This window comes from Saccharomyces paradoxus, chromosome XI (assembly GCF_002079055.1).
Source record: "Saccharomyces paradoxus chromosome XI, complete sequence".
Lineage (NCBI taxonomy): Eukaryota > Fungi > Ascomycota > Saccharomycetes > Saccharomycetales > Saccharomycetaceae > Saccharomyces > Saccharomyces paradoxus.
Window position 1 is genome coordinate 42,849 of NC_047497.1, and position 12,389 is coordinate 55,237.

A 12,389-nucleotide genomic window follows, 5' to 3' on the forward strand; every position below is an offset into this window, starting at 1 on the left:
ATATATATATATATATATATATATTCTATAGGCTACTATACATGAAGGCGTTCATTCTTACAGCGTTAAGTGTTTTCTTCCCCATTGTACCGTGTAAGTTCCAATCATTCGCATAATTCGTGAATGAACTTCTTCACATCGGTTGATTTCATTAAGGCTTCGCCCACTAAAAATCCATGGACTCCTTCTTTTTTATATTTTTCTGCATCTTCCCTTGTGGTAATTCCCGATAGAGCAATTAAAAGAACGTCCTTTGGAGTAGATTCCACCAAGTTACTAGTGGTATTCAGGTCTACGTTGAATGAGTGTAGATCCCTATTATTGACACCTATAACTTTAGCACCAATCTCTAAAGCTCTTTGTAGTTCCTCTTTGGAGTTTACCTCAACGAGCGGCTCCATGTTCAATTCTTTACTGTAGCAGTATAGCTCCTTCAATAAGGGTTGAGATAGCATCTTAACTATAAGGAGGACGGTGTCAGCCCCGGCTAATCTTGCTTCTAGTATTTGATACTTGCTGAAGATAAATTCTTTTCTTAAAATACAAGGTCTCTCCTTGAGAGGGAATTTCAGATCTAGGATTTTTCTCACATTCACTAAATCCTGTAAAGACCCGTGAAACCAATGAGGTTCAGTCAAAACGGAAATGGCGGAGGCCCCAGCCTCTGCGTATTTGAGAGCCTGTTCAGCAGCAACGGCTTTTAAGCAGATAGGTCCTTTCGAAGGAGACGCACGCTTCACTTCAGCAAGAACGGCAGCTCTCTTATGGGTTGATGACAATACAGCGTAGAAATCCTGCACTGGTGGAGCAAGACCTAAATCATAGTTGCATTGCAAGTCTTGAAAGGTGAAACCTGGGATTTTAGACTGCTCATTCACGTCTATTTTACGCTGAGCATAGATACGGTCCAAAATAGAATTTGAAGGTGACAATTTGTTTTCCTCCCAGGTGCCTCCACTAACGTTTAGAATGTTCCTGATCATAAGATGGCCTTCTTCAGTCAATATGGATTCCGGATGAAATTGCACACCTTCTACAGTGTACTTCTTGTGTCTCACACCCATAATAATGCCATTTTCGGTGCTGGCGGTAACCTTCAAGCAAGATGGCAGAGATGATTCCGTCCCGGCCAAAGAATGGTATCTGGTCACAGCAATACCTTGCGGCACATTCTTGAAAAACCCACAGTTGTCGTGAGAGATGGGGGACGTTTTACCGTGGACAATCTCACCAGCGTAGGCAACTTCACCACCAAAGACGTCAAACATACATTGCTGGCCCATACAGATCCCAAATACAGGAATTTTCCCGGTAAAGTACCGGATGCAGTCTCTTGAAATACCAGAATCTGTCTTTGGGTGACCTGGTCCGGGCGAGATAAGCAATGTGTCGGGATTCAAAGCAGCAATTTCGGGAACTGTGATTGCATCGTTACGGTAGACGCTCACTTTAGCACCCTCTTGGCACAAGTACTCGTACACGTTCCAGGTAAAAGAATCGTAGTTGTCAATTAGAACTACATGCTTATTGATTGGGTTTGTTGCAGCGTGCACAGACATTTTTTCTTATTAGTATGGCTTCCTATGTGGTCTAGAAAGGTTTAATAATGTCCTGAAAATTGACACAGCTCTTGCACAAGGTTCTGCATACCTTAATATCTGTTATAGGTGTGGATGAGTCAACGATCCATTGATGATCACTCAATGATTACTACAAGACGCCAAATCCGTCGTCAGTGATATGATAGTACAATGGCACCCAGGGGATATGGTGGGAGGTTTAATACTGACTCAAAAAGGTATCTACGTTGACAAGTCAAGTGAAAATACCACGGCGTGATGCATCATTAGCGCTCATTACCAGAAAATTGTATTTAAAAACAGTCACTTGTTGTGCTCTCTTTGAGCCCTAACAAAAAATAATCCAAAAGCTTACAAGAAAGCTGAAAAAGTGAAAAATGTGGAAAAAAAATTCCAGCGGAGGAGTATAAAAAGGAGGGAAGGATAAAATATTGCAATTTACGCACCTCAGAGGGGGAGAAGAAGACATGGCTCTTGCAAACAAAAATAGTGACTAGCGCGAGGGCAACAACACTAAGGCATGTCTCGGTCCAGCAGGAAAAGCAGGTCTTAGTCTTTCTTGTTTTCTCGTTCTCCTCACTGGTGTAGTGGTAGGGGGAATACGATGGAGTGGATTTGTATGATGAGGAACCAGATAGGGACAACAGATTCTCAAGTGACGAGGAACATCTTTCAAAGCCCAGTTTTTAGTAGAGCTTAGGGCGCCTTTACTGACTATCCACTCCTTGAACTATGATCTTGTATTCACGTGGTTGTATGTAATACTGTAAGCCTTTCTTGAGTTTGCTATTACGTATCCCTGCGGTACGTGCTCGTGTATCATGACAAAAGGGTCGGGTGGCAAAAAGAGGTAAAAGAAGGTGATCAAAAAGGGCCATTAAGTAGGATGAGCAACCGCCAATCGTTAAATATAACCGAATAAAAAGTAACTTTAGTAGCAAAGCAAAGAACATATACCTATAGCTATGAGCAGCAATAATAGTGGTGTCTCTGCCGCCGCCGGAGAAATCGACGAGAGTCTTTATTCTCGTCAACTTTATGTGCTAGGTAAGGAAGCCATGTTGAAAATGCAAACGTCTAATGTATTAATTCTCGGTTTGAAGGGGCTAGGTGTTGAGATAGCGAAGAACGTTGTGTTGGCAGGTGTCAAGTCCATGACCCTTTTTGACCCTGAACCGGTTCAATTGGCAGACTTATCTACCCAATTTTTTTTGACCGAAAAAGACATTGGTCAAAAGAGAGGAGATGTGACTAGGACCAAGCTGGCAGAGTTGAATGCATACGTTCCGGTTAATGTATTGGACTCCTTAGATGATGTCACCCAATTGAGTCAATACCAGGTCGTGGTCGCTACAGACACTGTTTCTTTGGAAGATAAGGTGAAAATTAACGAATTTTGCCATTCTTCCGGCATTAGGTTCATTTCCTCGGAGACAAGAGGTTTGTTTGGTAATACTTTTGTAGACCTCGGTGACGAGTTCACAGTGTTGGACCCAACGGGTGAAGAACCTCGCACTGGTATGGTTTCAGACATCGAGCCTGATGGAACAGTGACCATGTTAGATGACAACAGACACGGACTGGAAGACGGAAATTTTGTCAGGTTTTCCGAAGTAGAAGGTCTTGATAAGTTGAATGATGGGACGCTTTTCAAAGTTGAGGTTTTGGGGCCATTTGCATTCAGAATTGGCTCAGTCAAAGAATTTGGCGAGTATAAGAAGGGTGGTATTTTCACCGAAGTCAAAGTACCCCGTAAAATCTCATTTAAATCTTTGAAACAACAATTGTCTAATCCTGAGTTTATTTTCGCAGATTTTGCTAAATTCGATAGAACTGCTCAATTGCACTTAGGATTTCAGGCTTTACATCAATTTGCCGTTAGACACAATGGTCAGCTGCCAAGAACAATGAATGATGAAGACGCCAATGAATTAATCAAGTTGGTTACAGATTTATCCGTTCAGCAACCGGAGGTTCTGGGTGAAGGTGTAGATGTTAATGAAGATTTAATCAGAGAGCTTTCTTATCAGGCAAGGGGTGACATCCCAGGTGTTGTAGCATTCTTTGGTGGCCTTGTCGCGCAAGAAGTGTTAAAAGCATGTTCTGGTAAATTTACTCCACTGAAGCAATTCATGTATTTTGATTCCCTAGAATCATTGCCAGATCCTAAAAATTTCCTAAGAAATGAGAAGAGTACTCAGCCAATAAACTCTCGTTACGATAATCAAATTGCGGTTTTCGGCTTGGATTTCCAGAAAAGGATTGCTAATTCAAAAGTCTTTCTTGTCGGGTCTGGTGCCATTGGTTGTGAGATGTTGAAAAACTGGGCACTTCTAGGGCTCGGTTCTGGTTCAGATGGTTACATCGTTGTTACGGATAACGATTCGATTGAGAAATCCAACCTGAACCGTCAATTCTTATTTAGACCAAAGGACGTCGGGAAGAACAAATCTGAAGTGGCTGCAGAGGCCGTTTGCGCCATGAACCCTGATTTGAAGGGCAAGATAAATGCTAAGATTGATAAAGTGGGGCCAGAAACTGAGGAAATATTTAACGATTCGTTTTGGGGAAGTCTTGATTTTGTTACCAACGCTCTAGACAATGTCGACGCAAGAACATACGTGGATCGTCGTTGTGTGTTTTATAGAAAACCACTACTGGAATCTGGTACCCTAGGTACCAAAGGTAATACTCAAGTTATCATTCCAAGATTGACTGAATCATATTCTTCTTCTAGAGACCCACCAGAAAAGTCTATCCCATTGTGTACTCTGCGTTCTTTCCCAAACAAGATTGATCACACAATTGCTTGGGCCAAATCTCTTTTCCAAGGTTACTTCACTGATTCCGCTGAAAACGTTAATATGTACTTGACACAACCGAATTTCGTTGAGCAAACACTAAAGCAAAGCGGTGATGTAAAGGGAGTTTTAGAATCCATTTCAGATTCTTTATCTAATAGACCGCACAATTTTGAAGATTGTATCAAATGGGCGAGATTGGAGTTCGAAAAGAAATTTAACCACGATATTAAGCAGTTATTATTCAACTTCCCAAAGGACGCTAAGACTTCCAACGGTGAACCATTTTGGTCCGGTGCTAAGCGTGCTCCAACACCGTTAGAGTTTGACATTTACAATAATGATCACTTCCATTTTGTTGTAGCAGGCGCTAATTTGCGCGCATATAATTATGATATAAAAAGTGATGACTCTGATTCTAAACCTAATGTGGATGAGTACAAGTCTGTCATCGATCATATGATAATTCCAGAATTCACCCCAAATGCCAATTTGAAGATTCAAGTTAATGATGATGATCCAGATCCAAATGCTAATGCTGTTAGTGGCTCAGATGAAATCGATCAGCTGGCATCATCCTTACCAGATCCTTCTACTTTGGCGGGCTTTAAATTGGAACCTGTAGATTTCGAGAAAGACGATGATACTAACCACCACATTGAGTTCATAACGGCTTGTTCCAACTGTAGAGCTCAAAACTACTTTATTGAAACTGCAGATCGTCAAAAGACTAAATTTATAGCAGGCCGTATTATTCCCGCCATCGCAACAACCACTTCTTTGGTTACTGGTTTGGTCAATTTGGAATTATATAAGCTGGTTGACAACAAGACAGATATTGAGCAATACAAGAATGGCTTTGTTAATTTAGCCTTGCCATTTTTCGGTTTTTCAGAACCAATTGCTTCGCCAAAGGGAGAATATAACAACAAGAAATATGATAAGATTTGGGATAGATTTGATATTAAAGGAGATATCAAATTAAGTGAGTTAATTGAACATTTCGAAAAAGATGAAGGTTTGGAGATAACAATGCTTTCCTATGGCGTTTCTCTGCTCTATGCCTCCTTTTTCCCCCCAAAGAAGCTGAAAGAAAGATTGAATTTACCAATCACTCAATTGGTTAAACTGGTGACAAAGAAAGATATTCCAGCGCATGTATCTACAATGATTCTAGAAATTTGTGCAGATGATAAGGAAGGCGAGGATGTGGAAGTTCCTTTTATTACCATTCATCTATGAGTAACTAATTAACCGAAACAAAAAAATAAATTAAATATATATATTAAATAGGTATATATGTATGACTTTTCACAAACTTTTCTTTGGTAAAAAGAATTATTATTATTATTATTATTATTATTATTATTATTATTATTATTATTATTATTATTATTATTATTATTGTTTATCATTAAGAACTTTTCTCGATATTTTGGTTATGTTTTAAGCATATTATTTTATATTTCGGTTGGGTTCAACTACTTCGGTTGGAAACGATCCGAAATAATTCCCCACGATTATTATATAAAGCGTCGAAGTTTCCTTGCTCAACTACCTTACCATCTTTAAAAACGGCAATTGAGTTACAAGACCTCATCATTTGTTCGTTGTGCGTTATAACGATTGTTAGTAGAGCGGGCGGTCCTTTCTTGACGATCTCGTTGATGATACAGGAGCTGACAGAATCCAAAGCTGAAGTACATTCATCTAAAATCAGAATTTTTGATTTTCTTAGAAGTGCTCGGGCTATGCAGAGCCTTTGCGCTTGTCCACCTGACAATAAGGTTGTATCAATACGTGTATCCAAGCCCTGAAATGATGAGGTTACGAAGTCATAGATTCCCACATATTTTAATGCGTCATACATTTCAATCTCAGGTATTTCGCCCAGACAACCATACGTTAAGTTATCTCTAATGGTTCCATTGAATAATAAAGGTTTTTGCTCAACCACCGAAATTTCTCCTCTTAAACTTGTCAAATTCCAGTCATTTACGTCCGTGCCGTCTATTTTAATTTTGCCTATTTCACAATCATAGAGTCTTGTCAGTAAAAGTACAAGTGTAGATTTTCCTGAGCCTGATTCACCAATAATACCTAATGTCTGTCCACAAAACATGTCAAGTTTCATGTGTTTATAAACAAAGGCGGTGGGTGCAGATGGATAGGCGAATGTCAGATTTTGTATTGAAACGATTGGTATTTTTTCCTTTTCATAGTATGTGCGACCAGCTATGCCTATTACTCTAGCATTATTGTTTTCAACTTCTAAGGTGTCCCGTTTTTCATCGAGAATCCTATATATAAAACTGGCAGCACGTTGGCCTCTACTGATGTCAGGGATCTGACTTACCAGACTAGTGCACGACATAATAGTGAATAATAACAAAGTGAAGGTCGCAAACATTTTCTTTGAGGTGTACTCGTGAATCATAACCAGCTTTAATCCATAATAGTAAAGAATAGCTTGAATACACATGGCAATCATGTTTGTCATAGATATACCGAACCCTGTGGCAATGGCACGTTTGGAAGCAATTTGTTGCATTTTGATTTTTAACTCATGGTAGGACATTTGGAAATGAAATTCAGCCTGTAAACACTTAATAGTTTTAATGCTAGTGACAATCTGGTACAAGCAATTTTCTAACTGTGCGACAGATGTTTTATAATCCGTTTCATATTTCTGTAAAATACCGCCATATATGGCTGAAAATATTATTATTAGCGGAAACATTGAAATACAAACCAAACTTAACTTCCAACCCGATACTAATGCCCAAATTAACCCAATAGTTGATACAGTAATGAAACTAGTCATTGCACTTAAAAATTCAGAGACCAAAGATCTCAAATCTCTGAGATCATTCAATACTAAAGCGGAAATTTCAGAAGCTTTGTTGTTTTCACCAGAAAACCAGTTCATATTCTTTCTCGTTAGCTTTTCCATAACTTCGTTCCTAAGATCCATAATCCAGTATTCACTGCAGTAACCTAATAGAAATCCTTTAGCAAAATTAAAAATACCATCTGCCGCAGCCACGCCAAGAACAACGAACGACCATTTCGCTAAATAGTATGAAGAGCCAGTATCCCCATCCGTGAGTGGAACAATTCCTTCTAACAAGAAACTGAATGTATATGAAAAGACAGGATTTGTGGCACCTGCGATAAAAGAACATAGCAGCCCTAAAATCAGAGTTTTTTTGTATCTTATACTTTTGATCATTCTCCTGATTATTTGAATAATGCTCAGAAGTTGTGGTCCTGTTGCACTTTCGATGTTGTTTTGTTGTTCTAGCACATATTCGGTATTTTCCTCTTCGATCTTAATTCGTCTTGTTTTACAGTTTGATCTTTTCTGATAGATTGCTTCGTAAAAGGACAGCTGATCTGCCTCATCATATCCCAGATTACTTAGGCCTGCTTCGAATTTGGGAGTTTCCAGTTGAGAATTAACACTTTCCACAGTTTGTATGGATTTTTCTTCAATCTCTGTATTTACAATAGTTTTCGCGTCAGAATAGTCATTCTGTAGGTGATACCATGTGCTAAATGTAGTGGTCGGATCCGATAAAAGTTCAGACTGGATACCGCTTTCAACAATTTTTCCCTCCTTCATTAAGTACAAATAATCATCAGACTCGATTTGGCCCAATTCATGCGTTGATATGATTGTAGTCTTTCCTTTCCTCCAATGTCGAATCGCCTTCATCAACAGATTGCGATGAACAATATCTAGAGCCGACACAGCTTCGTCTAAGAACAATATTGGAGTATCTCTAATGAAGGCACGTGCTATAGCAACTCTTTGTTGTTGCCCGCCACTAAGTGTAATGCCTCCACTCCCAATTAATGTTTCTAGTCCATTGGGTAGATCTAAAATAAGCCTGTCAAGAAGAGCCATCCTGCAGGCATCCTTGATCAAGTCTCTATTTTCACTGGTGCTGTAATCGGCATTTCTTATCGAATCTGTTGAACCTAAAAGAATATTGTTTCGAAGAGTATCATTAAATAGGGTGCAGCGCTGTTCTACGACGGTGATATTTTCAATTAGCAGTTTTCGGTCGATGGTTTGGATATTGCGGCCATTGATGGATATCGACCCATCATAGCCATCGTAAAACTTTAATAATAAGTTGGATAATGTGGATTTACCTGAACCTGATTTCCCTACTATAAAAGTAAATCGGCCTGCAGGGAAATTTAAATTAACGTTTTCCAGAACAGTTTCAGAAGGTCTGCTTGGATATGAAAACGAAACGTTGTCAAAAGTTAGATCACTAGTGGCATATTCTAATGGATACTGGGGGGCTACAATCTTATTCAAAGGATTTCGCTTGGGCCCATCTTCTAATAGAGTCAGTATTTTCCGCAAAGCCACTTCACCTTTTTGAAGAACAACGATTTGATGTAGAGTATTATTTAGCGTCGAGCCCAGCATAATGCATGAGTGAAAGCAAGTGATTACATCGTTAATGTTCAATTTGCCCTTTTTAATCATTGCGGAGCCAAACCAGAATCCTTGTACAAACATAGTCAAGGTCAAAAACCTCAAGATCCCAGCGTTTGCAGCGACAAAAAAGCAACTTCTGATGAAGAAAGTGTTACAATTCAGGATAATTTCTCGAAAATTTTTTCTTTCCAAAGGTTGGGTACAATATAGTCTCACCAATTGAGCAGCATTCATCGACCATGTGAATAATTGGGCTGCTTTACTCGTTTCTGAATTCTCCTTCTCTGAGTACATATGAATCATTCTGGAAAATAATACAGCAGAAAAAGTGATTATTGGAGAGCTACAAAGGATAATTAGAGTTAGTGACCAGGAATAGTAGAATGACGTTCCTAGAAGCGCACATATTGCAACTAGGTTCTGGAAAGTTATGGCAGATGCCTCTGCGGAGCTCGATCTCAGCTCTTCCACACATCTGTTGATCTGAGTGAAATCTCCCAATAATTCTTCGTTAGTGTCATACCATTCCATTGGCTTTTTCTCCAAATATGCCTCCAATATTTGCGACCGTATTCTAAAGCCTTGTCTCTCGCCGATGTGCATCCAACTTGTTAGAGAAAGCCACATGACTGGCACAGAAGCCACACCAAGTGCCATCACTGCCATTGACCTTCGTACTAGCTGTGGATATAAAACATGGTGTGACCCACTAATCACGAACACTGAGAGTAAATCGAACACTCTACCCGTCAGGATAGAAGTAATTGCCGGCACCAGGCCGGTTGCCACGGTACCTATTACCATTATCGTTAACAGTTTGTAGTCACTCCGTATGTTCACATTCCTGAAGATGTGATAGTGTCTTGCAGCTTTAAAATCTCGAAAGTTCATTGTGTGCTTTTTGTTATTTCTTAAATAAAAATCTTCAGCGCCACTTACAAGCTCTCTGTGACGACGTAACAGCAGCAGATGGTGCAGCCATACTCTGCTTTATAAGCTTCTGTATTTAAATGAATCAGTGGCGATACTGCTGCAGTTTCATGTCTGAAACAACTGTTTATATGCGATGCAGCGTGTAAATTTCCGAATTAGGTAATTACATGGCAAAGAAAAACAAGAAATTGTTTTCTTAAAGTGCCTTTGCCATTTAAGGTAAACAACAAACTAGCTAGTGACAGATTAGCAAACAGAAAAAGATCGAAACATCTTTCTTAGTGAAAGATTGTCTTTGTTTGATACAAGAATATATAGATAGCAGACGATAACAGCTATTCGCATTAATGATAATATCGTTTAATGATGATAAAAAATTATGCCCTCTGTGGGAATTGAACCCACGATCCCCGCATTACGAGTGCGATGCCTTACCACTTGGCCAAAAGGGCTGAGTAATTTTTATACCAGCTAAATTTGTAAGACTGATATAATGCATAGTTTTTTTCGTTTGAAGATGATAAAACTTAATGACCCCCAAAAAATAGTAATTTTAGCGTACAAGTTAAGAAATTAGTGTTATTTTACTCAGCCTCTAGCAGCAAGATCTTTTGATATCTCGCGCGAAAACGTTTCGGAGGATATGATCTATTCACTGCAACTATCTGGATATAAGTATATATGTTTCTTCGGTTTTTTCATTTTGCCTAGTTTCGTCTTTTTGATTGATCAAAAGTTTACTGCGCTTTTAAGTACAGAAGAGTTAGAGAAAGCAAACAGAAATATCGCAAGATAAACATGGTAAACTATGGAAATCATAGTAGCGAGGTTTTGAAAGTTCTTAAGACGCCGAAATTCGTACTGAGACATGGAAATGTAACTGGCAAACAACGCTTTGCCCTAAAGCGGAAGATAAATGACAAACTATGTGAGGATAAATATCAGGAATACTTGAATGAATACAACACTTTCGTACTTTACGACTGGGAAAGCAGCGGGGCTGGTAGTCTTGTCGATTCCTCTTACAATCTGCCCTCATTATGGAAGGAGTTTATAAGAGAGGGCGTCTCTAAAGGTGCAATAAACGATAAGCTCCCGACAGTCTTCATGAAAAGAAAGTTGGCAAATTCAGCCCTGGGCCGGTGTTTAGGACTTGATTTCCTGACTGATCCGAGCGAGTCAAGACATGAGTATAGGTGCATGTTTCAAACCGTTCAGGACATCCCATCTCTTTCGCAATTGATCTTATTCAACAGCATGCCAAATGTTCCCGTAAGATTAAAAGTGCATACCGTTGGTATAAATATCAATTCCGGCTCCAAACGTTCCGTGGTAAGCAATGCAAGCGGTGGCGACACTGGCATGAGCAAAGCAGTTACTTATATCCAACCGCTGTTGGAGGAGTCCTCGAGGATGTACCGCAATCTAAGCTACTGGAAGCTGCTAAAGATAGCACGAAGTAACAAGGGGGATGGACCTTTGGATGAGAGCATGCGTATCAAGTCGCAAGTCAAGTTTTTATTAACTCAATTGGCAATGAACCGAATTACCTCGCCTTCCATCACGGATCATGGGGGTCAAAACTGGCTCATATTCACCAGAAGACTGTCATAAACGATATATATGCCGTCAAGAATCTACAAACTTATACATATCCAAATATAATGCATATATTTAGTGACTATTGCGCTGGCGCCATCCAGCTCACTACGAACGAAGAGTGTATAACAAAGCATTGTGATGTTAAAGAATGGTGATTAACCAACGTTTACGGCAACTCTCCTTCAAGGATATACACAAAACAAGAGGTAATATCCAACAAGCTAGCTCGCCGCAGATGTTATTAGATGACCAGCTGAAGTATTGGGTCTTGTTACCTATTTCGATTGTCATGGTTTTGACGGGTGTGCTCAAACAGTACATCATGACACTTATAACGGGGAGCAGTGCCAATGAAGCGCAACCAAGAGTAAAGTTAACTGAATGGCAATATCTACAATGGGCACAGTTATTGATTGGGAACGGTGGAAATTTATCTTCAGAGGCTTTTGCTGCGAAGAAGGAGTTTCTGATTAAAGACCTTACCGAGGAAAGACATCTAGCCAAGGCCAAGCAACAGGACGGGTCGCAAGCTGGAGAGATGCCTAATCCTTTTAACGATCCAAGTATGTCAAATGCTATGATGAACATGGCTAAGGGAAATATGGCCAGTTTTATCCCTCAGACCATTATTATGTGGTGGGTGAACCATTTTTTTGCTGGATTCATTCTTATGCAATTGCCTTTCCCTTTAACTTCCAAGTTCAAGGAAATGCTACAGACCGGTATCATCTGTCAGGATCTGGATGTGAGATGGGTGAGTTCCATTTCATGGTATTTCATCTCTGTTCTCGGGCTTAATCCAGTGTACAACTTGATTGGGTTGAATGATCAGGATATGGGCATCCAAGCCGGGATGGGTGGTCCTCAGGGCCCTCAGGGCCCTCCGCAATCTCAGGTGGACAAAGCAATGCATGCGATGGCCAACGATTTGACCATCATTCAGCATGAGACTTGTCTTGATAACGTTGAGCAAAGGGTTTTGAAACAGTATATGTAAGTCGCGGCTACGTATGC

The 12,389-nt window shown here is 39.8% G+C and overlaps 5 protein-coding genes and 1 non-coding gene across 6 annotated transcripts; 3 read left to right on the forward strand and 3 right to left on the reverse strand.

Annotated features, from left to right (window-relative positions):
* Positions 1-104: 104 nt before the first annotated feature.
* Positions 105-1,559, reverse strand: TRP3 (bifunctional anthranilate synthase/indole-3-glycerol-phosphate synthase; the record flags this gene model as incomplete). Its single annotated transcript, XM_033911537.1, has 1 exon — positions 105-1,559. The coding sequence occupies one exon, from the start codon at positions 1,557-1,559 to the stop codon at positions 105-107; it is 1,455 nt and encodes a 484-aa protein (XP_033767428.1).
* A 986-nt stretch (positions 1,560-2,545) lies between these two features.
* UBA1 (E1 ubiquitin-activating protein UBA1) lies at positions 2,546-5,623 on the forward strand (the record flags this gene model as incomplete). Its single annotated transcript, XM_033911538.1, has 1 exon — positions 2,546-5,623. One exon carries the CDS (start codon positions 2,546-2,548, stop codon positions 5,621-5,623), a length of 3,078 nt encoding a protein of 1,025 aa, XP_033767429.1.
* Positions 5,624-5,858: 235 nt separating this feature from the next.
* On the reverse strand, positions 5,859-9,731 carry STE6 (ATP-binding cassette a-factor transporter STE6; the record flags this gene model as incomplete). The annotated part of the gene is made up of 1 exon (XM_033911539.1): positions 5,859-9,731. The coding sequence occupies one exon, from the start codon at positions 9,729-9,731 to the stop codon at positions 5,859-5,861; it is 3,873 nt and encodes a 1,290-aa protein (XP_033767430.1).
* A 422-nt stretch (positions 9,732-10,153) lies between these two features.
* Positions 10,154-10,225, reverse strand: SPAR_Ktrna1T. The gene has a single exon. It is a non-coding gene; the product is annotated as a tRNA-Thr (tRNA).
* A 346-nt stretch (positions 10,226-10,571) lies between these two features.
* CBT1 (Cbt1p) lies at positions 10,572-11,387 on the forward strand (the record flags this gene model as incomplete). Its single annotated transcript, XM_033911540.1, has 1 exon — positions 10,572-11,387. The coding sequence occupies one exon, from the start codon at positions 10,572-10,574 to the stop codon at positions 11,385-11,387; it is 816 nt and encodes a 271-aa protein (XP_033767431.1).
* Positions 11,388-11,523: 136 nt separating this feature from the next.
* Positions 11,524-12,372, forward strand: EMC3 (ER membrane complex subunit EMC3; the record flags this gene model as incomplete). The annotated part of the gene is made up of 1 exon (XM_033911541.1): positions 11,524-12,372. One exon carries the CDS (start codon positions 11,524-11,526, stop codon positions 12,370-12,372), a length of 849 nt encoding a protein of 282 aa, XP_033767432.1.
* Positions 12,373-12,389: the final 17 nt, after the last annotated feature.